At 49.6% G+C, this 26,304-nt stretch overlaps 1 protein-coding gene across 1 annotated transcript in view; it reads right to left on the bottom strand.

Annotated features, from left to right (window-relative positions):
• LOC144689571 (uncharacterized) overlaps window positions 1-26,304 on the bottom strand; it is a 318,797-nt gene that overhangs the window by 190,913 nt on the left and 101,580 nt on the right. The window contains exon 6 of the mRNA XM_078556753.1: window positions 19,042-19,141. Coding sequence (XP_078412879.1) covers window positions 19,042-19,141 — 100 coding nt within the window. The remainder of the gene's footprint in view (window positions 1-19,041; window positions 19,142-26,304) is intronic.

Below are 26,304 nucleotides of genomic sequence, written 5' to 3' on the forward strand. Positions count from 1 at the left end.
AACCAGAGTTCTTTCCATTGGAGATACATGCTCCAGTGAGGAGGAGAGGAGGAGGAGGAGAGGGAGGAGGCCACATAAATAGGGGCAGAAGACACAGGAAGTGCATGAAGTAGCGCTGAGTAGCAAGGGGCAGCTGAGGGCAGGTTGCAGCAGCCACAGAGTCATGGGCTGAGTCCATACCCAGCCAATTGTGTAGACAGGGTACACATGACTTACCTGCAGATGACAGAGAGACAGTGCCTGAGGAGACTTTGGCTTTCTAGAATGACTGTGGCTTCTCTATGTGAACATAGTGGCTGAAGAGATTGCATCCAACAGTATGGGGGGCCATACAAAGCTAGTGGCATTGAAAGTCACAGTGGCTTTCAATTTTTTTGCCTCAAGCTCATTTCAGGCTGTGTATGGTGACCTGAGTGGTATTACCCAGCCTACAGCACAGCACCGTCTTAAGGTGTTTATAGATACCATATTGAGATGTGCATGGCAATTCGCAGCCTTCAACTTGACTGCGATAGTGAGACAGAAAGAGCCAGAGACTTTGCGGCAATGGCAGGCTTTCCCAAGGGTGCAAGGTGTAGCTGACTGCACCCATGTCACCATCAAGGCACCAGCCATGGTCTTTATTAACAGGAAGGTATACCATTCAATCAATGTGCAGATAGTCTCTGACCAGCAGCAGCGTATCCTGCAGATCTGTGCAATAAACCCAGGAAGCAGCCATGATTCCTATATCTTCAGGATCTGCCAGGTTCCAAGCATGCTTGGGTGGCATGCACCAGTGGGTGACAAAGGGTACCTGTTGAAGAAGTGACTCATGACATCACCTCGAGTTCCCGGGTCTGACTCTGAGTACCGATATGAGAGCCATGGCACAACCAGGGCCGTCTTCAACCAGACGATTGGTCTCCTCAAAATGAGGTTCTGCTGCTGTGACAGATCTGAAGGAGCTCTCCAGTACCTGCCTCTGAGAGTATCCCTGATTGTGGTTGTTCACTGTGCTCTCCACAACTTGGCACTCCAGAGAGGGGATCACCTATCGGAGGAAACACCAAGGGAGACTATCCAATCTTCTGATGTGGAGATAGAGGAAGAGGAGAGGGATCTGGCACAGCTAGATGTGCAAGACCCTGCCAGGGAGCATCTGGAACAGCATGAAATAAAGAAGGCTTTACTCCTCCAGAGTTTCTAGCAGCCCCGTCCATCGAAACTTCTTCTCATCATGTCCACTGTTTCCTTCTACCCGCTCCATCATCACCAGAAAACCAATTCCTCATCTCTTACAATCACAAATATCCAAGCTGTGTTACTCCCCTTGTTGCAATTTAGGACATATTAAAATAAAATCAACCATGGCATTCTTATCTATCCATTATTACATACAGTAAATAAACCAGTGCTTTTCCGTCAGATGTTCAAATGACACATCATTTATGTACACAGAACCTTATTGTCCTTTGTAAGCAATACAAATTATAAATTCATCAATGTGCACCAAAGTGTGACTAGTGTGGGGATTTTTTGATTTTTTTTTTGGGAGCTGCGGCCTGGTGCTTTCCCCTTGCTAGCAGCTGAAGTGGAGACAGACTGCTGTCCCTTATATCCTCTTATCTGTGATGACTTTGGTGGCCATCCTCTGGTCACCTGAGACCATGAGGGACCCAGCCTGGTGGGCATATCCTGCACAGTGGCAGAAGGTCCTTCTGTCGCCATGACATTCAAGGGTAGCTGCGCCAGTGGCAGAGGGATGGAGGAGAGGATGTCCCCATCTGAAGGGCCCTGAGAAGTGCTTCCAGATGGTTTCAGCTGCTGCTCCTTCCTCACCATGAGGTCCAATTGGTCCTCCCTGCTTTCCTAAGAGAGTCCAGGAGCTGGCTGTAACTCCAGGTTCCTCATCCTCATATCACCCTGGCTCTGGGGTCCTGAGCACAGATGGAGTGCAGGTCAGAACACATACCCACGATTGCTTCTGTAATCTGCTGGGTTTGGCCCTCCATGACAGTCACCAGTCTGTCAATGGGGGAAGCCATATGTTCTGCTGAGTCAGTGATCGCAGAGCTCATGGCCTGGATGGACACCTCCAAAGTCTGTGCCAGAACACACAACCCCTCTGGTACCTCTGCCATATCCTCATACACCTCACGCTGGACACCCAGCATCAGTCACCTTACGGACAACTCCAGAGGTTCGTCATCCGTCTGGGACTCAGCTTCTGGCTCTCCTCCAGCACTTCTCTAACTGCCAGTAGCCTGCTCCATCTCAGTCTTCGGCAGCTGCACATGCAACTGTGATGAGCCCTCACCACTTTGTGGCTAACTTAATTCTGAGCTGCAAATCCCCATCAAAGTAGTATCTCTGCTGGTGCCGGGTGCAGAGCAAGGATGTGACGCTGCACCTTCTGAGGCTTCATCTTCCTCCTCAGAGGTTAGTGTTGGACCCTCAGGGCTTTTGGCAGCAGCAGTGCAGGAGTGCACCTGTGCAGGAGACAAAAATGGGAAGGTTAATGCTGTCCTCAACCTTCCAGCTGAGTGCACGTAGACGTACTTCCACATTGGCAACACTTCCAGCATTATGAGATATTCCTCTTTTTTGCATTTCACAGATGCATGAGAGCATTCTTAATCAGAGACTATCAATGCCACTTTCACAACAACATACCAGACATCATGCACCCTCCACTTAGCCCTGTTAACACATATCTCTCTCAATTGCATATAATGCCCCTTGCAATTTCCCCACCCCGGGGCCTTCGTCCTTTCTCGCCTCCCCCTATGGACAGGCTCTACTCGTTGGCAGTGAGCTGCAGCACCTCCTTCCCCTATTGGTGTGAGGATCGCCAGGTTTGGCACACTGCCTGCCATTTTGCAGCTTTCTTGGGCATGGTGGGCTTTCTTCCCTAACAAATACTGTGCCATATTGCAATGATTTTGAATCTTCTGCACAATCATTCCTTCACAAGTCTGGCCTCTAAGAACTCCATAGGCTGAACAATCTGCAGCACCAAATAACCAGTGTACCTACTTCTTCCACCCCATCCCCTCACCCTCCCCTTCACAATCCCTTCATAGGCCTCAGGGCCATGTACAGTGGTACTTGTGCATCATGCATTTTATGTCAGTGCACAAGACAATGCCCACACGCAGAAAATTAGGGGTCATAGTTAATAGTAACATTATAAATGTTATTGCAAAGCCAATCAATCTCTCTGGCCCAGAAGAACAATTAGACTGTTGAGTCTCATTTTTGCTTTTAGAAATTGCTGTTAGAGATTTTTAAAACGACACATTTTAAATATTTAAATTTTGCCTTACTTTTCCTTTCTATCCTTTTCTCTCTCTCTCATGATCCAGTCTTTGTTTCCTTCTCTTTGGGCAGAATTTTTACAGCCAAGTGGAGATGGGTTTGCTTGTGAAATCAATATTGAGTTGGGATCTGGGTTTCACCAAGGCAGCATCAAGGTGACTGGGGAATCCCCTTGTATCTGTTGGGTAAGTGATTAATTAAAAAGCCAATTAGGAACTGTTTTAACCCTGGTTTTGGTCACCAGGGCACTTGTTTTTGGAATTGTCAGCAACTCATCAGGAACACCAAAGCAAGTGCACAATGGGAAGAGCCTCTTCAGAGAAGCTGGCATGTTGGGAGTGCTTTGACTTCTTCTCGCAGAGAATGCTATAACTGATCACCAACTTCTTGAAAAGCACTTCACCTGTCTAGTACTTCACTCGCCTTCAGCATCACTTCCTTATTGCCAACTTTCACCCCGCATTGGGGCAGTTTATACAGCTGCATCATGCACATCTGATGAGGGGCAAGAGCAGAAGCAACACCACTACCAACAGCAGCAGCAGCACCTTCTCCAGCTGCCTTCTCCTCAGCCACGTGCCATAGGACGGAGGAGATGGATACTAAGATCCTACTGAAAGGAAGTGAGACCTAATCACAGGGTCTACAAGCAGAGGATGAATTCTCTCAACATATATGAGTACCAGTGCCTCAGGAGGCTCAAGCTGTCGCAACAGGTCATTGCTGACATCTGTAACCTCATGGAACAAGATCTCCGTCCCAGTGGATCAGTTCAGCATGTGTTGTGTGGAAATAAGGGAACAACATTTATGAAGGGTGACTGTAAAGCATGGATGTGAGAGGGCAATAGGATGAGGGTGAGTGTATTGTGAGTGTTGGCTGCTCAGAGGTGCCTGCAGAGAGAGGAATGAGTGAAGTTGCAAGGTGTGTTGTCCTGAGGAATGATGTACAGGAGAATGCTGGACAATCAGGGTATGGAGCTTGGCACCTGAAAGTGCTATGCCACTCAACTTTCCCAGACTCCTGAGGTCCTGGAATCTTGACAACCTGGATGCCAGATGTTAATGTCGTAGCTCTGGAAAAGAGCCTCGATAAAGTCCTCTCCTTCACCATTTGGGTTCTCGGTTTGTAAATTATCTGCCGGTCTAGCAGTGGCTAGGTTGATAAAATCCTCCCTTTATTTCTGTTTCATTATCTGATTTGACTCTGCTTCTACATTCTTAAATCTACTAGATTAAGGAAATACACTACCCTTCGTTCGCACTTCTGACAAGTTACAACACAAAAACATTTCAAGCTGAAGGGTACAAGAAAAAGTCTAACTAACATCTCACTCTGCAAGATATGGCCCAATATGAAGAATCTCAACACAATTTACACTTCAGGTCAAATTTAGCAATGGTTTTCAGCACAAACATTGCTGCAGAGCCATCTGATGGCCATATCATGAAACTGCAAACTACTTTTATTGTTTTAAGAACTACATTTTATTTATAGTCATTTGGTAGCACAGAACGTGAGTATTGCTCTGAAAAAGACATTTTGTCAAAACTTTTCATCTTGCACTCATCAGGACAATTGCAAAGACACCAATGTCAGGTGAAGCAACAACTTTATGCTGTATGAGAAGAGAGTGCTAACTGGTTGGCAAGTGGATTCTGATTGGTAGAGGCGTTGCCACGGAGAATGCAGCAGGTAATGGTGATTGACAGTTAATTGCCAAGCACCATTTGAAATTTAAACCAGGCAGCTTGACTCTAATTGGTCAAGGCATTGCCCTGAGGAATGAATGCTGGTTCATTCCTTGACCAATTAGAGTCAAGCTGCCTGGTTTAAATTTCAAACAATGCTTGGCAGTTAACTGTCAGTCACCATTAACTGGGGTATTCTCCATGGCAATGCCTCTACCAATCAGAGTCCACTTGCCAACCAATCAGCACTCTCTTCTTATAGAATATAAAGTTGTTGCTTCCCTGACATTGGTATTCTTGCAATTGTCCTGATGAGTGCAAGACAAAAAGCTTTGACAAAATATCTTTTTCTAGCAATACTATATTTTATTTGATTTGTGACACGAAGACATATACCACACGACATCAGTAAGTCTAACAGGCATTGCAGGTAAAAAAGTATGCTGTTGAAGTGAAAAAAGTTCCATGGGAGATATTGGTTATATACATTTCTATTTATTTTGAAATAGAATGTCTATTGTCCTCATGATTTGATATGATGAGTCACATCAAGCTGAGTGAAATCTTGAGAACAAGGATGTTTCAATTCACTGATCACCTTCTCAAGGGAAACTAGGAATGGGTAATAAAAACTTGCTTTGCCAGTGATGCCCTCATCCTGTGAATGAATAAAATAAATATTAATTTGGCATAGATGTTGCTTAGCGTTTCCTACCATTCAAGTTTTTAGACATATATCATGCCCATGTGAAAAGGACATCTAGCCCTGGATTTTCGCAATAATGAAGAGTCTCTCTATCATTGCAAAAATGGTGGAAGAGGCCAAAAATCAGAAGTCATGCCCCAGAACACGGCACCTTTCATTTTCCCAGGGATGGGGATGGGCTCAGGTCGGGGTTTCCGTATGTGTGTTTCATGGAGACAGCTGCCCATATAAATCAGCAGCTGCCTCCACTCAAGTTTAATTTTAGTGACCCAGGTGTGTGAAACATCATGTGCATGGGTCAGACCTGGTAGCAGCAGGTCTGAACTTTGTGGGGTTCTTTGGTGAGGTGGGTATCTTTTTGGAGAGGTGAGGTATCCCTTTGGATATGGTCCTGGGACACCTTTGAGGGAGGTCAGGTTCCCCTTATGATTGTTAAAATTAGGCATGAATGTGTGTAAAAAGTGCATTAACTCATTAACTGCAAGCTCATTGGAACCGTCAAAGTATCAAATTGAACTGTCAGAAGCAAATCAAGAATGTCAAAATGAACTGTCAAAAGCAACTCCCAAGGCATTTAAAACTCGTGCCCTTTAAATATTTGAAAGCAATGCCTGGGGTGCTTAAAAAAATCATTCCTTACTCTTTCACTTTGTTTCCTGACATAAACCATCACCATTACTGAATTTGTGCTGCATGACTGATTACACAATCTCCATTTCCACAGCAGGGTGCCTTCCATTTCACAGTTTGATCAACAGCTCCAAGTCATTGTAGACTCTTTGAAGTGAATTCCAATGTTTGTTTTCATAAGATATTAAGTACTTGAATGAAATGTTTGTTTTTAGAAGGAATTAATGACTTAAAGGAAATGTTTGTTTTTATAGGGATGTAGTTAAAGGAATGTAAATGTAGTGATTTTTTTTATAAATGAGTGTTATTTTTAAGTTAAAGTCTGCAATAGACCCTAAGAACTTAATTTTATTTAATCTCAGCATGGACCTGAGGTCTTCCTACAGTGGATACTGTGAGATGATAGGTGTAAAGGCAAAGGGGAGGCATAGGATGGCATGAGTTGGCACTAATTGGCATAGGGGCTATAAAAGGCCATGGGGATGGGTAGCAAGGCATAGTTGGCATGGAGGGTGTGAGAAGTTATGTGGGGTAGAGGGCATGAGGTGGCTTTGGATGGCATGGATGGGGCATGTGGAGTGTGTGGAGAGGTGAAGGTGTGTGAGGGATGAAGACTGGAGGGCTGTTGCTAGTTTTATTGCTTTTTTAAAAATCTTGGACACAGTGCCCAAGCACAAAGGCAGGCCTTCTGCCCAGCCCACCCCTGCACCCAGCAGCTTCCATACTCATTCCAGGGGAAGCTTGCCCAACTCCCAGAGAACCCCACCACCCCGGAACGAAAATCCGACCTTCAGGAGCTCTTTCTTCTGGGTCTGTTTGCGGAGCTGAGAAATGTCCCAACTCTGCACTCTCGACCTGGGAGCAAAAATTCAGGCCCTAGAGTTGCTATGCATTGGTAAGTATGCAGAAGGACATGAAGCAGACACAATAACATTCAGATATTTTGCCATTAATTAACCACTTTTCCTTAACTGGCACTTTGATTCTCATAAGCTTTCATACCAATTGTTGCATTGAATTCTTGTTTGCTCCTATGCCATTACTGGTACCAATGGTTTTCCCAATTAAATCCTCCTATCTAAGGTGTTTGATAAAAAGAGGAAAATCTATGGAAGAATGCCAGGGCAGACCCCAGGGCAGGTGCCCCAAAATGATACAGATACCAACATTTTAAAAGTAAAAGCAGAAAGTGCTGCAAAAACTCAGCAGGTCTGGTAGCATACGTGGAAAGAGAAACAGAGTTAACATTTCGAGGTGACTATGACTTCAAATCAATTCTTTATGCGTTCATGGGATGTGAGCATCACTGGAAAGGCCAGCATTTGTTGCCCATCGCTAATTCCCCTTGGGAAGGTGGTGGTGAGCCACCTTCTTAAACTACTGCAGTACATCCAGTGTGGATACACCCATACTTGCATCTGGAAGCAATATACCTTTACTTGGCAGGTGGTTAGTTCACACAAAAGCTCCTACTTTATAAGGTACCATTAAGATATGTGAATGCCTAACTAATCATATTATTGGATGCTTCCTTGGAAACAGTCCAATTACAGTGTGCCATGCTTTCTGAGTGGATAAAAGGCAGGTCCCAGTGATCAACAATACCATCTCCTTGCAGGCATATTGCAATACTGAATTATGATGATGGTGCCATGTAACCAGTCCATTATAAAATCACTGCCCCGAATTGAGTATAGGTCACTTATTCCCGTTTTCATCTCTGATCAGTAAATTTTGTATTAACTGGTATTGGTTATAATATATTTTCTAAGATATTGGCTCTTATGTTTATGGGAGGCGGGAAGGGAGCTGTTTTGCATTCAGGAAATCCAGAAGAATAGGTACGCCTCAGGTCCTGATGAATTTAATTACAGGACCCAGTTAACATTTTTTGTCTCCATTGCCAAACTGCTGTCAGCTATATTGAGAAGTTGGCTAGCTGTTGGGTGGTTAGGCCTTTCACAACAGTCCACAGGTGTGGGGTTGAGAGAGATTGGAGGGGCTGGGGGAGATTGGAGGGGCTGGGGAGAAATTGGAAAGGCCAGGTCTTCGGGTTTCGTGGCTTGAGAGTGGTGAATACAATCACGGAAAGGGAGTGTTGGGTGTAAGTTTTAAGGCTTGGGAATCACACATTACCTAAAACAGGCAGTTGAGGACTCTTAACGGATGTTAAGGTAGTTTATTAAGAAGCAGCAGTTTATTTAGGAAAAGCATATGACCCATAATGGGTGAGAGCAGATTACTGATCCTGGAGGACGAATGGACAGATGGTGCAGAACGTGTTGATCTCTGTAGATTGTGGTGGTAGCATTCCGCTCAATAGCTGAAGTGTTAGGAAACTCTTCCCCTGGTCTTCCTCCATCTGAAGAAGGCAGCTGCCTGATAAGGACTGCCCACTGCTTCCCAGCACCCATTAATATGCTCTACTTCTAGGGATTCATTGTTTATCCTATGTCAATCAGTTGTCCGAATAGCTGTAGCCAATTACCGCAGGACAGATACCCAGAGCGTCCATCATTTCGCTTGAGGTCATCTTTTAGTTTACGTCATGCTAGAAGCCATTTATTAGCCTTTGCTAGACATTTGTAGAGATAAGAGGGTACAAGACACTGTCCTATTGGCTTAGGAATGTCAACACGGAAGCTTGAACCAGGAGACCTCAACATTTCTAGGGACTGTTAGTGTTTTTACAGGGAGAACAGACCAGACGGCCTCATATTTTGGCTACTAATTCCATAAGAATTCTATACTTATTCTGAAAAGTATAATTTATTAAAGGCCCCATTTCTTACATAGCCAATCACAGGAGAGTTTTACAGGAAAGCTTGGGATTCTGAGGGGAAGCACTCCTGATTCTCCTGGCCCATGAAGTCACTGGAAAGGCACTTAGCTGCTGAATCAAGTAGTCCTCACCTACCTTTAGCTACCCCATTCCCAAGGCTCACACAAACTGGCCAGCCAGGGTAAAATTTTAAAATGGAGGTAAGACCCCAGGCATGGAGCCTTATTAAAATGTTCAAAAGAACAGCCCAGCTCCTGAGAGTGAATTGGTTGCCTACCCCATGACCCCTTCCATTCCACCTCAATTAATACTGGAAGTGGGCTTAGATTTGAAATTTTAACATTCCACTTAACACAAACCCGTGGAATTTTCCGCTCCAGAGACTAAGTGAGATGACGGGCGAGAAAGGCGGTGCATTTCCTGCTGGCGGTCATGACGTGTTTCCACGCCAGATCATCTGCTTTTCTGCTCATTATATATGCACGAACATGATGCACGTCATATCTCATGGCGGGACGAACTGGATTCGTCTACCCCGACGTTACCTCATCAGCTCATATTTTCGGGTGCCATATTTAAACAGCACTCGCACACGCATTCTGCTCTCTGCAACCCAGGACTTGTCATACCAAGCACCGGGGTAACCCCCAAAAGTAAGAGCCCACGGCCCCTAAGTTCAGCGACAATGCACTGGCAACACTCCTCCAGGCAGTTGAGGTCTGGCGTCAGATACTTTTCCCCTGTGATGGGAGCTGGAAGTCCACCAACCTCACCATCAAGGCCTGGCAGGAGGTCGCCAGTGCGGTCAACGCCAATGCTCTCTAGAAGAGAACAGCTATACAGTGCAGGAAAAGGATGAATGATCTCATCTGCTCTGCTAGGGTAAGTCGGTCAACACCTCACACTCAAGTCACACTCTCATAAGGCCACCAGGGATTCGCAGGGTTATAGTCCACAGAGATCTCACACCCTGCCAGCACAAGGGACATCATCACAATTCTCTCACATGTATATTTACATTTTCATCTCTTGTCACATCCTGCATAAGTCGCATCTTCAGCCCTTATATAGGTCCATTCAGCGCGCACAGAATGCAGGCATGCTTATCATCTGGTCATCCAAATCATCCATTCTGCTCAGTCTGTCCATCTGTTTTTATGCAGGAAAAGATCTCCCACAACATGGAGAGATCACAGACTGGAAGGGGGATGCCATAGCTCAGGCCATTCACCCACTACAAGGAGCAGGCAGCAGAGCTGGCCAGTGAGGACAGGGACCATGCCTGAAGGAGAGATCGACATCCCCTGACAAACCAGTGAGGCCCCATCCACAACTTTTCACCCACCAGCCGAAACTGAGTGATCTTTAATGTAGGCGACTATCCAGCCAATCACTAATTATCTCTTCTCTCTATAACAGGCACCAGAAGAAAAGGAGGATGTAGACTGCCAGCCAACCAATCAGCTCCATCCCCCAGACCATCTCGGTTGATGATCCTGAGGATGATCTAGATGTAGAGCCGTCACTGCATTCACCTGCACCCCCCACCAGCACAGAGACACACACATTGGTGGTACCTAGTCTTAGAGCAGGTTCAGGATCACAATCTGGTGAGCACAACTTAGATTCTGGTCCACAGCAGGTGGAGGCAGTGACAGCCACGGTCACCGACACTTGGAGGACTGCTGGAGGCCAGGCTCCTGCTGAGTCAGAGTCTGATCGAGCCTCTGGAATCAGTTCAGAGAGATGTTGGAGCTCCAAAGACAAGTAGGGGCAAAGCAGGCAGGGTTGTCAGAGGCCGACACCAGATTAGAATGGAGAATGGAGGAATTCGTGCACATTCAGTCTGATGTCATTGCGCCAACATGCCAGTTCATCAAGGTCACCACTGGAATGATGGTGACTGCCATAGGGATCTTGGTCCAGCAGAACGCTCAGTTTCTGCTGGATGATCACGAGGACCTGCACACCATCGCTATAGCCATGAATGGGATCCATCAGTAACTATGCGAGAGGGGGTCAGGGCACCTCGATCTCCTCCCTCAAAGTGTCAGGGAGAGGCCCTCGGGCACCCATTGGGAGGAGGAGTGTCAGCCGGATACCCCGGGGCAATCCATCCAGGACTCTCCTGGGCTGTCCAGCCGCTCCAAGTCCCCTTTGCCTGTGACCCCAGCAACTCCAGCTCCTCAGGATGAGGAGAGTGCATGTGCCCTACAGCAGAAGACCTAAAGCAGGCCGGGGCCCTCCAGGCCTTGGCCCTCCAGAGGATGCCTACCAAAGTCATCACTGACAACAGGGCATAGCAGTCAGCAGGCTGCTTCCACCTCTGCTGCGGATGTCGGGGAAGCATCTAGACACAGCGAAAGGGTAAGAAACAGAAATTTTGAGAGCACAAAGATGGCACAGGTGTTCACTCACTGTATATAATTTGCACATCTGCAAAGATATTTTATTTCTATGAAATTCTCATTTACCAAATAGATCTTGTATCTGATGCAATGCTCTGATCATACAAGTGTAGCCAGTGCCCCCCCCCCACCCCCTCCTCACTTATCTCCCATCGTGTGCTTCAGGTCTATGGTGTCTCACACCATCTCATTACAGTGTGTTGCCTTTCTGCTCACAACAGTGACATGAGCAAAGTTTCTGGCTCTAACAATATGGTGGCTGGGCAATGCATATCTGAGACTTGCATCAGAGGATCATATCATGTAGCCTCATGAGATCAGATTTTGCATTCTGGCTTCTTCTCCTGATGCTTCCGCACTGAAGACTGGTCAATGTGGACCTTAGAGGTTTTGATGGTGTTGCGCATTGGAGTCAATCTCACTCAGTGCATCTTTCAATGGGCTCCATATAATGCCTGTCAGGCTTGAGTGTGGCGTACTTTTCCACTAATAGTCAGGATCTTATTCGCTCTTGGTGGCCTGTAGTGATACATGCTGTCCGAGTCTAGAAGTATACATAACCCCTATAGTAGTTCACATTTCTCCACCTGCATGGTGCAGAGCTATGAACCTAGCTTACACGTAGTGACTCCTGAAATACCTGCTAGAGGGCGATTACTGTGCGAGATCACAGGTGTCAAGGCCCTACATGGCAGACTATTAAATGGGAGGCTGCCACTCTGGACCTTAAGGTCGAGCTAGCATGATTTGACATCATCCCTGAGTCAGCTCTTCGAGGGGCAATCGACATGGTTATCTGGTTGTTACAAAGCCATCAGTGTGACTGGTTTCCATGTGGACATATGTGAATTTCTGGAATGAAAATTTGGAGACCTCAAATGAGGTTAGAGCAAAGCACCACTGCACCTGATGTGTGCTCTTTATTATAAACTCTATAATTAATTAATGCCTATATGCAGCATGGCCATTTTCTGGCCCACAAATGCCAAGGCGAGGCTAGACAGGAACTCAGGATACTTCAGATGAAGGCTGGGTCATGAGTGCTTGTCAATGATCAGACGATGGAAGCTTGGGGTTATAAGGATCCCACGGGCATGTCTGCTGCATCTGGCCTATGCTATGGCTTCCTGCTCTGGTGCCTCAACTTTGCTGCCCTCATCAAGCTCAGCCCTCTCGACAACCTCCTCATTGGATGATGTGGGACACCCTCTGGGAAGAGTATTGGAGAGCACCACCTGACCAGTCCAGACATCTGAAACGCATCTTCAACATACCAATGGTCTGCTTAATCAAGGTGTGTTGCAGAATAAGCATAAGAGAGCATTGTACTTCCCCTCTGAAGCACTCTCTGGCCGCTGAACTGTTGTCATTAGCCATGTCTTTTGTGTGCAGCCTTTATCACCTGGATGTGCTGAAGGCCCTCGAATATCTGTGGCACCTGAGTGAGACTCAAGATGTGGGAGTCGTGGGGGCTCCCAAGGTATCTCACATGAACCTGCATAATCTGCTTCTGGTGGTTACGTTGAGAGAATGAAATCCTTTTCTGTTGATGAACTGTAGTGGCTGCTACCAGGGAGCTCATAAAACAAGTGTGCAGTCAATGGCACCTTGCACCTTTCGGAATCCAGAGATCGCTGCGAATCCTACTGCTCTGGCAGCCTGGCTGGTTTCATCCAGGGAGAATTGGGTGTAATTGTGTGCCTTGCTAAATAGGGCTTTGGTAACTCTTGGATGCATTTATAAGCAGAGGCTTGGGATATACCATAGAGGTCCCCAGTGGAGCCCTCGAATGAGCCTCTCACAAAAAAGTTGAGGATGGCGCACCTTTAGAGCTACTGGCAATGGATGGCCTGCCAGTCCCTGTGGTGCAGCTCATCCCAAAGAATGTGACAGATGTGAGCCACCATATGCCTTGACAAGCGAAGGCTTGATAACGGCATTGTTTCTTGCTCATTTGTAGGTATGAGAAGCGTCCTCGGTACACCCTTGGTCGTGCCAAATGCCTCCATGGAAAAAGTCTGTCCGCCTCAGCTTCTGTGTCTTGATGGGGCTCTGCTAGCCCATGTTCCTCAAGACGAGGCTGTTCCCTTTGGCCTGCCTGACGCGACGGGCCCTTCTTCTCTTCCTCAGTTGTCTGATTGCCTTGATAATGGCAGCATTGCCTGCTCTATCCACTCTCCACTCCTCGTCTCTGCGGAAATATTGATCAGAGAGATGATTGAACATCACCCTACAATGATTACCTTCCATTCCCTAACTTGGGAGTCATTTTGAAGGCCTTGGATTGCCCTCATTCCAGGCATTCCATTCCCGGATCATCCCTTGCAGCGGTGCACAGTCTGAAGGATCATTGGATGTGGATCTTCCCCCCACATCCCCAACCAAACACCCAAGCATGACAGTGCTTTCACAAAGAGGGTTGGATCTGGATGAGTGCAGCCAGGCACTGTCAGGCTGATTCCTTTGGATTAGACTAGAGCCCAACCTTGCACTGATGTAATGACTGTAACTGAAGAGTTGTTTAAAGCTGGAACCTGCCAGCTGCATTTGGCCCATTTGGCGTATGCACGTTGGTCGATTTACATTTGGATCCTTCTGACTTTTGCACTTTCCTATGAGAGCAACGAATGGTCATTGGAACCCAGTCAAAAAATGGACCCAAGACGGGCTGGATTCTCGCAAGAATGCACATCATGAGTTCAAGTGCCCAAATCCTTCAACTGGCATTTGAGTCTTCCTACCATGTCTTAGCTGAGCGATGGTCTCCATTTGCTAAAGCAGAAATTAGTAGGGTGCCCCTTCAAAGAAAGGACAAAGAAAAGCACAGCACAGGAACAGGCCCCTCGGCCCTCCAAGCCTGCGCCGACCACACTGTCCGTCTCCATCCCTCCCTTCCCCTTCCATCCTCTTCTCCCAACCTACCCCCTCTTCTCCATCCCTTCTTCTCTCCCTCTTCTTCCCTCCCGCCTTTCTTCCCTCCCCCTCCCCCTTCTCTCTCCCTCCGCCTCCCCACTCCATCCCCTCCCTCCCTGACCCTCTGTCTCTCCTTCTCCCTCCACCCTTCCCCCATCTCCCTCCACACCTTTCTGTCCCCTGTACTCCTCCCCATCCGCTTCCTATCCCTCTCCCACTCCCTCCCCTCCACCTCTGCCTCTTCTCCCTCCCCCATTCCTCCCCCTCATTCTCCTCCTCTCCCCTCCCCGTCCCTCTTGTCCCTTGCCCTCCCCCTCTGTCCTTCTGCCCTTCCCCCCTCCCTCCCGTCCCCCTTCCCTTATCCCCCTCACCACCTCTCCCTCCCCCTCTTCTCCCTCCCTCCTCTCCCTCGGTCCTCCACACTCCTCCCTCTCCCTCCACTTTCACTCTCTCCCCAAACCCACCCCTCCTCCCCCTCCCCCTCCTCCTCACCCTCTGCTCCCTCATCTCCATCTTCTCCCTCCCTCCCCCTCACTTGTCTCCCCCTCAACTCTCTCCATCCCCTTCCCCCCTCTTCTCCCTCACTCCCCCTCTGCCCCTCTCCCTCCCCTTCTCCCCTTCTCCCCTCCCACCTTGTCCTCCCTCCCCCTCCCCACTTCTCCCTCCATCCCAACCCCCTCTTCTCCCTTCCTCACCCTCCCCACTTTTCTCCCTCCCTCTCTGCCCTCTTCCCCCTCCCTCCCCCCGCTCCTCTCCCTCCCCCGGCTCCTCTCCCTCCCCCCGCTCCTCTCCCTCCCCCCGCTCCTCTCCCTCCTCCCGCTCCTCTCCACTCTCCCCCTACCCTCTCCCCTCAAAACCACTACCCCCACCTTCTCCCCCCACCCGTTCCATCCCTCTCTCTACCCCCCTCCAACCCCCTCTCTACCCCTCCCCCATCCCACTCCTCCTTCCCTTTCCCCCTCCCCCTTTCCCTTCCTCCCCTTCCCTTCCTCCACTCCCCTTTCCCCTTCCCATTCCCACCCCCTTTCCCTCTTTCCCCCACCCCCTTTCACCTGCACCTCCCCCTCCTTCCCTCCCCCCCTTCCCTTCCTTCCTCTTCCCCCTCCCCCCTCTCTACCCCCCTCCCCTGCCTTTCCCCCTCTCCCCTCCCCTTCCTTTCCCCTCCCCTTCCTTTCTCCCTTCCCCCTCTCTCCTCCCCTTCCCCCCTCTCTCCTCCCCTTCCCCCTCTCTCCTCCCCTTCCCCCCTCTCTCCTCCCCTTCCCCCCTCTCTCCTTCCCTTCCCCCTCTCTCCTCCCCTTCCCCCTCTCTCCTCCCCTTCCCCCCTCCTCCCCTTCCCCCCCTCTCCTCCCCTTCCCCCTCTCCTCCCCTTCCCCCCCTCTCCTCCCCTTCCCCCTCTCCTCCCCCTTCCCCCCTCTCCTCCCCCTTCCCCCCTCTCCTCCCCCTTCCCCCCTCTCCTCCCCCTTTCCCTTCTCCTCTCTCCTCCCCTTCTCCTCTCTCCTCCCCTTCCCCCCTCTCTCCTCCCCTTCCCCCTCTCTCCTCCCCTTCCCTCTCTCTCCTCCCCCTTTCCCTTCCCCCCTCTCCTCCCCTTCTCCTCTCTCCTCCCCTTCCCCCTCTCTCCTCCCCCTTCCCCCTCTCTCCTCCCCCTTCCCCCTCTCTCCTCCCCCTTCCCCCTCTCTCCTCCCCCTTCCCCCTCTCTCTTCCCCCTTCCCCCTCTCTCCTCCCCCTTCCCCCTCTCTCCTCCCACTTCCCCCTCTCTCCTCCCACATCCCCCTCTCTCCTCCCACTTCCCCCCCTGCACCCCTTTCCCCCTCTCCTTTCCCAACCCTTCCCTTCCCCTACCCCCTTCTCCTACCCTCCCCTCATCCCTCCTTCCTCCCGCTCCACTTCCTCCCACTCCCCCCTCTCTCCTCCCCCTTCCCCCTCTCTCAACCCCTTCCCCCTCTCGTCCCCCCTCCTCCCATTCCGCCCCCCCACCTCCTTCCCCCTAATCCTCACTCCCCTTTGCCCCCTCTTCCTCCCTCCCCCTTCCCCTTACTCCTCCCACTTCCCCCCTCCACCCCCTTCCCCCTCTCCTTTCCGTTCCCTTCCCCTCCCCCTTCTCCTCCCCTCTCCTCTTCCCACCCTCTCCTCACCCCTCCTTCCTCCCCCTCCTTCCCCTTCCCCTACCTCCTTCCCCTTCCCCCACCTCCTTCCCCGTTCCCCCCTTCCCCATTCCCTCCCCCTTCCCTCCCCCCATTTCCCCACCTCTCCCGTCCCGCCCTCTTCTACCCGCTCCTTCCCCCAGCCACCCCTTTCCCCCCACCCTCCCCCCCATTCCCGCCCTCTTCCTCCCTCCCCCACATTCCCACCCTCTTCCTCCCTCCCCCTCTCCACCCCACTTCCCCCTCTCTCTTCCCCCTTCACTTCCCCAACTCCTCCCAATGACCCCAGAAATGCAGATGACTCCTCCCACAATTAGAGACCCCTCCCCTGGTGATTTTTACTAGGCTATTTTTCTACGCGTCATTGCGTTGGCTAGCGAACTGGTAATGCTCAAGATTTATTATGAGACCAGCTTTCAACCATCACCAGCCGCTCCACCCCCATGACCGTCGACGTCCCTCCCATCATATTGGAAGAGCATCATGTGCAGTTTTCCCTCCCTCCGATCACTCTTCTTTCTCTCCCTCTAATCCTGTATCTCATTGTAATTGCTGTTGATATCCCTGTCCTCCCCCCGAACCTTTATCTGTTGATGCCCCAATCCCCCATGTTGACCTGATCCCTCCCCACCTTTAGGCCTTATGCACAGTAACGTACATAGACCGCATCTCCTCCCCACCACAAATGAGACCATTGAATGCCCCCCACTGTATTACCTGTCCCCCATCTATAGGCTGCAGACGCCTACCCTGACTGTAACAGTGCCATCTGCGGCCCAGTACCAATCCACCAACCCCCAGGACTGACGTGTATGAGATCTGACCACACCCTGCATACCGTGCTGGGCACGACTGACACCAGGTGGACAGGCCTCACCCACCCTGCATTGGGATCAGGATATGTGTGTCAAGCGCAGCACCCTAACTTGTTGCGCAGCTACCCAGGACTGTCTCTGCTTTTGGGCCCCAACTATTTGTTGCCACCCTCCCCACCCCACCCCCACCAAGTCATGTGTCTGTGTCTAACCCTATTCCTTGGGCTCCAGTCAAACCACAGCCCCTCCCCCCCAAGTCAAGTCTTTTCCTTCCAGCCCCTTCCCTTGCCACTGTCTTGTCTCAACCTCCCCCCTACTCCAGTCAAACCTTTGCCTGAACAGCCCCCGCACCCCCTTGCCTTCTCACTGTTGAGCAGCCTTGGCAAGACTCAGAGCAGCTGCAAACACGGCAGAGTGAAAGGTAGGCAAGCACTGCATGCACAAACTTTGAGGTTGTGAGTGAAGTGCAGTTCACCAGGTGCATGTCAGTTATATCCAGTCGTGACTGACACTGGTCTAATTAGCCGCTGGTGTGGCTATTTGATCTGGAGGCGGGGGGGGTCGTGATTCCGGCGACCTCGGTTTTTAATGAGTATTCATGATATTCAAATACATGCAAAATTCTTGACATGGTGCGGCAGGCCACCCGATCCAACATTAAAGTCAGCAATGGAAAATTGCATACTATGTTTACACCGGCAGGAAACTGACTTCTGGACGCTCACTGAATTTTCCAATCCCGCTTGCCATGATGCAAACCACTGGCGGGACTGGAAATTCCCGCCCGTTGTTGGCATTAAAATTCCCGCCATTAATAATAATCCTAGTGAGTGTCTCCATTTGGTAGTTAAAATTAAGTAGAATTACTTAACACTTGGGCCAGAATTTTACGTTGATCAGGCGGGTGTGCGCCTGACCCAAATGCATGTGAAATAGCGCGAAACGAAGTTGGGCGTGCATCCCAATGTCATCACGCACACAAGCAATATTGAGGTCGGCGGGCACGCACGGGACTCGGAGCCATACCCGCCTACAATTAAAGAGCCAATAAGGTCATTAAAAACCCTGTGTCCATGATTTTAGTTTGATTTAGTGTTCGTCACACAGGCAAAATGGGCAGGCGGGCAACCCTTTTTTAATGAAAACTCATCCAAGGGCAGGGGTGCAATGTAATAAAAAATGGTATCTGGGGACTGATGTTTTTTGAGTTCTGCTATCAGATGCTTGAATATGTTCCATAGACAGAGTTTGGTGCATTTTTTTCTAGTCATTTTATCTGTACATGTCTGCAGTTCCCTGACGCAGCTCTGCAGCAGCTGTCTGCCTTCAGGGAGCTCGCTAGAAGCGCCCACCCTCACTTTAGTTGGCACCCGCCCTCTTCCCGACCCCCTCGGCAGCACTGAGGCTTTCTCAGCGTGTCTTTCACGCTGGATGGCTGTTAATTAGCTAGCCAGCGTGAAATTGTGTTCGGAGGCCAATCGCGAGTGGAAGTGCATTTCGGGCCATTTCTGGCCCTGCTGACTTGACGTGCATGCGAAGCATGAAATTCAGGCCTTGATTTTTATAAATTTCATAAATGTTAGGATTACAGAATCAGTTCAACTAACAGTGTGAACCAAATGGGGCTTTGGCACCAATGCAAATGACTTTCTTACCTGGGAATCCTGTTGAAATAATTCTGAATCCACCTTAAGTAGTTCTTCAACAAAATCTTCAAAAGTCTTTTGTTTTTCACCAATTCCAGGCCTAATGGGTCTACGAGAAACATTAACTGGGGTTAGATTTATATTCTCTAATTGTTTTAAAATTGTAATATGGGAAATTTTTCATTATTTTTATCAGCAAAAAATCTGCAATAGGTTTGGAATTTAGTGTGAAGTTAGTGTTACTGCAAGAAGATCTTCAAACTACGTCCTTTTTTTATATTCGTTTATGGGATGTGAGCATCACTGGCTAGGCCAGCATTTGTTGCCCATCCCTAATTACCTTTGAAAAGGTGATAGCATGCTGTCTTCTTGAACTGTTGTAGGAAAACCCACAGTGCTGTTAGGGAGAGAATTCCAGGATTTTGACCCAGTGACAGTGAAGGGACAGTGATATTGTTCCAAGTCAGGATGGTTGTGGCTTGGAGGAGAACTTGCAGGTGGTGGTGTTCTCATTCATCTGCTGCCCTTGTCCTACTAGGTGGTAGATGCGGATTTGGAGGGTGCTGTTGAAGGAACCTTAGTGAGTAACTGCAGTCACAGGGAAAATATTAGAAGCTATTGTTAAAGATGTTACAGCAGGGCACTTAGAAAAAATCAAGGTAATCAGGCAGAGTCAAAGTAATTTTGTGAAAGGGAAATCATGTTTAACCAATTTATTGGAGTTCTTTGAAGAGTCACATATGCAGTGGATAAAGGGGAACCAGTGGATGTTCCATTTCCAGAAGGCACCTGATAAGGTGCCACGCCAAAGGATATTGCAGAAAATAAAAGATAATGGTGTAGGGGGTAACATATTGGCATGGATAGAAAATTGGTGAGCTAGCAGGAAACAGCAGGCATAAATGGGTCATTTTCAGGTTGGCAAGATGTAACGAGTGGTATGCCACAGGGATCAGTACTGGGGCCTCAAATGTTTACAATTTATATAAATGCCTTGGATGAAGGGATTGAAGGGATGGTAGCTAAATTTGCTGATAACACGACAGTTAGGAAAGTAAGTTGTAAAGAGGACATAAGGAGGCTACAAAGAGATATAGATCAGTTAAGTGAGTGGGTAAAGACCTGGAAAATGGAGTATAATGTGGGAAAATGCAAAATTGTCCATTTTGGCAGGAAGAATAAAAAAGCATATTATCTAAACGTGAGAAACTGCAGAGCTCTGAGATTCAGGGGGATCTAGGCATTCTAGTGCTTGAATTGCAAAAGGTTAGTATGCAGGTACAGCAAGTAATTAGGTAAGCTAATAGAATGCTATTGTTTATTACGAGGGGAATTGAATACAAAAGTAGGGAGGCTATGCTTCATTTATACGGGGCATTGATGAGCCATAATCGGAGTACTGTGCACAGTACTGGTCTCCTTATTTAAGGAAGGATGTAAATGCATATGAAGCAGTTCAGAGAAGGTTTACTAGACTAATACCTGGAATGGGCGGGTTGTCTTATGAGGAAAGGTTGAACAAGCTAGGCTTATATCTGCTGGAGTTTGGAAAAGTAAGGGGAGACTTGATTGACATGTGTAAGATCCTGAGAGGTCTTGACATGGTGAATGTAGAAAGGATGTTTCCTCTTGTGGGAGAATCTAGAACTAAAGGTCACTGTTTAAAAATAAGAGGTCGCCCATTTAAGACAGAGGTAAGGAGACATTTTTTTCTCTGAGGGTCACTAGTCTTCGGAACTCTCTTCCTCAAAAGGCAGCGGAAGCAAAGTCTTTGAATATTTTTAAGGCAGAGTTAGATAGATTCTTGATATGCAAGAGGGTGAAAGGTTATCGAGGGTGGGCGGAATGTGGAGTTGAGGTTACAATTAGATCTGCCACTGATCTCATTGAATGGTGGAGCAGGCTTGAGGGGCTGAGTGGCCTACTCTGCTCCTAGGTTGTATGTTAGTATGCGGTGCATCTTGTAGACGGTACACACTGCTGCCACTGTGCGTCAATGGTGGAAGGAGTGAAGGTTTAAGGTGGTGGAGCGGGCTGCTTGGTACTTGATTGTGTTGAGCATCTTCAGTGGTGTTGGAACTGCACTCATTCAGCCAAGCGGAGAGAATTCTATCACATTCCTGAATTGTGCCTTGTAGAGGATGGACAGGGTTTGGGGAGTCAGGAGGTGAATTACTCTCCACAGAGTTCCCAGCCTCTGACCTGCTCTTGTAGCCACAGTATTTATATGGCTGGTCCAGTTCAGTTTCTATTCAATGGCAACCCCCAGGATGTAGATGGTGGGAGATTCAGCAATGGTAATGCTATTGAATGTCAAGGGAAGATGGTTAGATTAACAAATTTTTTAATGGAAAATTCTTATCCACAATCAATTACAACATTTCTAACATAAAACCTGAAATATGAAGGCACAGTTGAACAAAAAAATCAGAGCTTCTGTGTATTTCTGATGTTAAGCACATTACACATGCCTGGCACTGCCTCAGTGTTGGTCCAGCTCCTAGTAGGGCCTAATCTCTGGGAGCCAGAGAGGAAAATCAACTAAAATCAAAATAGAAAATGCTGGAATGACTCAACAGGCAGCATCTACGGATAGAGAAAGTTTCTGAATGGTAACTATTCGTCATAATTTTTGTATTTTACTAAAACCAATTGCTCATGCAGGTCCAATAGGCTTACAAAAGGACTTACCTTGTATTCTATTTCTTTGCTGCCTGCTCCTCTCTGATAAATGATTTGGAGCGATTCTAGGCACAAGTCCACAACCCATTTTTGGCAAAAATGCCAGCAGTGCAAGATGAAACTGAAATGAAAGGCAGAAAACATTTTCTCTTGGGCCATTAACATAGGGCGGTATTGTCCCAGATTTACACTAAGTGCAGTAGTGGGAGGGTAAAACAAAGTTTTACCCACCGACCGCAATGGCGGCTTTTCATGCTGTATTGTCCCAAACCCGCCGTATTAATTATGCATTCCCGGGAAACACGCTGTTTCCATGGCGGGTGGGCTCTCATTCGCCTGCCACGCTATCACTTCGCCACTTCAGCATGCTGGGCGCCATATTTAAAGTCCAGCCCTGCGCACACCTCTCAGTGCTTCCAGCCCACGACTGTTGCAAAGAAGACATGGCCCTGAAAGGCAAAAAGACTGCAGCCCCCCAGATTTAATGACGTGTCCCTCGAGTGCCTTTGGACACAGTGGAGGCTCGCCATGATGTCTTCTACCTGTCCCCTCTTCTAGCCACAGGATGGGCAGCAACCTCACTAATCCGGCTTGGTAGGCGGTGGCAGTGGTGGTCAGCGCCAATGCTCTGCAAAAGAGGACAGTCATCCATTATAGGATGAATGGTCTCATCCGTTCCGCCAAGGTAATTCACTCTTCTCATCACTCTCAACTCACACACTCAAACCTATCACTCATCCACAGGGATCTCACGCATCAAGGGACAACACCACTAACTTGCACACACACCCTCACATCTCATCAGGTTCATACCCTCTGGAGCTCGTGTCCTCATCCATGGCTCTGCTCACCACACAAACATTCCACGCAGTGCCATGTGTCCTGCTCACACTATCTCCATTTGTTTTCATGCAGGAGAAGCCTGCTCACAGCAGGAAGAGGTCCCAGACTGGGGGTGGAGCAGCCCAGATTAGGCCCCTCACTCACTTTGAGGGGTGTGCCATCGCGTTGACTGGAGCGGACACGGACTGTGCCTGTGGTGACGGTGAGGTTGGCTGCAAACACCCTCGTAAGGATGCTGCACTACATCATCCATCTCAACGCAAACATGTGTGCTCTCTCTCCTGCTTCTGACTGTGCTGTCATGCGCTAATTATCTCTTCTTTGGTTCACAGGGAGCTCTGCCAAGCAACCGACATCCTCAGCCAGCCAGTCCCTCAGCTCCATCCAGGTGCTCACCTCTAGTCAAGAGGACACCACGTCCATGCCAGGAAAATATGTCACAGCGCTTACCCACACCCTGCACCACCGCAGAGACACACACCTCGGTGGAACCTAGATCAAGAGCAGGCTCAAGTTCACAATCTGGTGCTCACTGCATGGACTGTGTCTGCAGCAGGAGGAGGCTGGTTGAGCCGAGCTCCCTGGCACTCAGAGTACTGCTGGGGAAGAGGCATCTGTGAGGTCCGACTCAGATGACGAGCTTCGGGAATTGGCCTTCCAATTCATTGAGGAGAGTCAGCAGAAGGCGCGGGAACATCACACAGAGCTGTTGGAAGCCCTCAGCAGAGTGGTACACAAGTCGGAGGAGTGCATCCGCCTGCTCTCCAATGAAAAGGTGCCCACATGTGCGCATATGGAGGCCTCATGGAGAGGATGGCAGATGCCATGAAGACCCTGGTCCAGCAGAATGCAGAGATGTGTGCAGACCTGCACTCCATCACGGGAGCCATGGGTGAGTCCCTGCAGTGGCAATGTGAAAGGCAAATGGGGCATCTTGACGTTCCTCCAGGCGTTCCTTCCCCTCAAGGAGTCAGGCTGGATCCCCTAGGCACCTGAAGGGAGGAGGTGTGGCAGCTGGACACCCCTGGGTCTTCCACTCAGAATCTCAGAGGCTGTCCTCTCCCTCCAAGTCCCATTTGACTGTGAGTCCCTCAATCTCGTCCTCTGTCGCCGCAAAGGGAGCAGCTGGCCAATGAGTGATTCTGGAGGGAGAAGTGTGTGTCTGTGTGGCAGGGCCTTTTGGAGCCTCGTGCAAGCTCTCTCCCATGCACGGGGATCCTTCACATAGCACACTCACCTCAATGTCCTGAGCAGTTTGAATGCTGCCTGATGCGGTTTGCTTTCAGTTGTCCATCTGAGCTGACCTGCATCTCTGCCCACCCAATGATCACAATCCCATGCAGCACTTGATCTCGCCCACTACAATGGTGGTTTCACTTCAATTTGGACAGCATGGTCTAGATTCCATTTTTCATGCACCCCCCCCACCCCGTCCCTGTCTTTTCCCCTCCCCAGTCACCCATTTCCTTTCCCCCATCTCAGTTCCACCTCCCCTCCATGACCTACCAGCCACAACCCTTTTCCTTCAAGAATGTCCAGGTGAACGTGCACATTCCCTTCCTTCCCGAAAATCCCACCCCATCCACACTCACCTCCCTGACCTCTACCTTCCCACCCCCAGGGTCTGTGTCTGTCTCCGAACCCCCATCAACCACACTCACCGTCCCTTCTACCGCTACCATCGAACCCTCACCTTCCCACCCTACCGTCTCACTCTGCCCTCGGTCATTCTCACCATTCCCTCATACCATACCTTCCCTCAGTTCGCTACCCAGGAGGCAGTCATGAATCCAACAGACCCCTCCCATGCACATTCAACTGGACACACCCCCCCACTCTGGACCCCTTCCCCCCTCCGGACTCCTTCCCCCATTGGAACCCCTTCCCCCCTCTGGAACCTTTCCCCCCCAGAAACCTGTTTCTCCTCTGGACGCCTTCCCCCCAGAACCCCTTCCCTCCTTGAACACCTGCCAGCACCCTTCTTAGTCCTTTGCCCCACCACCCCACCCCCCCACCCTTCTCCCATGCTTAGTCCCTCCCCCTTCCTGACTCCTTCAGACACCCTTGCTACTTCTGCCACCCTTAGTCCTCCTCCTCTCCCAACTCCTTCCTCCAGCCTTACCTCTTCTTCGGGTGGAATTGTCCCAGATTTGCATTAAGCGCAGTAGCAGGTGAGCCGGTCGCAATAGCAGGTTTTCGTGCCGTATCGTCCCAAACTCGCCACATTAGTCATGCATTCCCAGGAAACACATCGCTTCCATGGCGGTCAGGCTCTCATTCGCCCGCCACACCATCACCTCCCGCTTCATCATTCCGGGCACCATATTTAAAGTCCAGACGCGCACTCCCATCTCAGTGCTTCCAGGCCAGGACCACTGCAGGGGAGATATCCACGAAAGGCAAAAAGGCTGCAGCTCCCAGGTTTAGTGATGTGTCACTGGAACACCTTTTGGACACAGTGGAGGCCTGCCGTGATGTCCTCTACCCCTGCTCTGGCCGCAGAATGGACAGCAGCATTACCAACCAGACTTGGGAGGTGATGGCAGTGGTGATCAGCACCAATGCTGCACAGAAGAAGTTGGCCATCCAATGCAAATAGAGGATGAATGATCTCATCTGTGCAGCCAGGTTATGGCAACCATCTTAGCACTTTAAACTCACATGCTCAAGACCATCACACATTCACACATTCACTGGCATCTCACTCACTGCCAGCTCAAAGGACATCACCACCCATTCTCACACACACACCCTCACATGTCCATCTGGCCTCATCTCCTCTGGCGACTGACTCCTCAGCCCTCACCATCTTGAGGCCACTTGCACAAATCAACATGTGCCCCCATACACACCCCGAGATACCCTCCTTTCCTAGCAAAGCTCTCATCCTCTAGCCTCTTCCCTTGCCTGAAGCCACTTCTCCACCTGGGCCAAGCAAGCCCTAGCCCTGCAGCCATTGAAAAGCCACCCAAACATGGCTGATCTGGTAGGTAAAGACCTGCCACGAGCGCCCCTAAAAGTGATGTGGTGCTGTCTGTTAAGCCTGCCACTGATGACTGCAAGTGCTGATCAAAGCAAGGCGGAAACAAACCTTGAAGTCCCAAGCGAAGTGCAGCCCGCCAGGTGCATGTTACTTACGTGCTGTTGTGAACCACATCGGTGTGTTTTCCCGCCGATGTGGGTGGACGATCCAGCGGGGAGGGGTGGGGGTGCAGTGAGGTTCCCGACGTCCTATGGCGGGAAATGTGGCCCGCCATTGGTAGGCTGAGTGGATGCCATCGTGAAACCAATCATGCCATATTGTCCTTTCACACCACCAAGTATGCCCGATGTCGATAGGCATGGAAAATCCCGGCCCTCCAGTCTCGCCTCTTCCTCCAGCCTTACTCCTTCCTCCAGCCTTATTCCTTCCCCCTTCCTGACTCCTTCCTCCACCCTTACTTCTTCCTCCACCCTTACTACCTCCCCTCTCTGCATTCCTTCCTGCCCCGGATTCTTTTCCATCTCCACACTCCTTCCCCCTCTCTGAACTCCTTCCCTTACACCTTCCACGCCCACCCTTACACCTACCTCCCTAGTTGCTATCTTCTCGCCCCGTACACCCTCCCCCTCAACACCGCCATGCCCCCTCCCAACCTCACGCCACAAACACCTTCATTCCCCCTGCCCAACCTCAACCCCTTACACCTTCATTATCCCCCCCCAGCCTCACCCCTGTCACTAATATTCCCCCCTCTCAACCTCACC

This window comes from Cetorhinus maximus, chromosome 14 (assembly GCF_964194155.1).
Source record: "Cetorhinus maximus chromosome 14, sCetMax3.hap1.1, whole genome shotgun sequence".
Classification (NCBI taxonomy): Eukaryota; Metazoa; Chordata; class Chondrichthyes; order Lamniformes; family Cetorhinidae; genus Cetorhinus; species Cetorhinus maximus.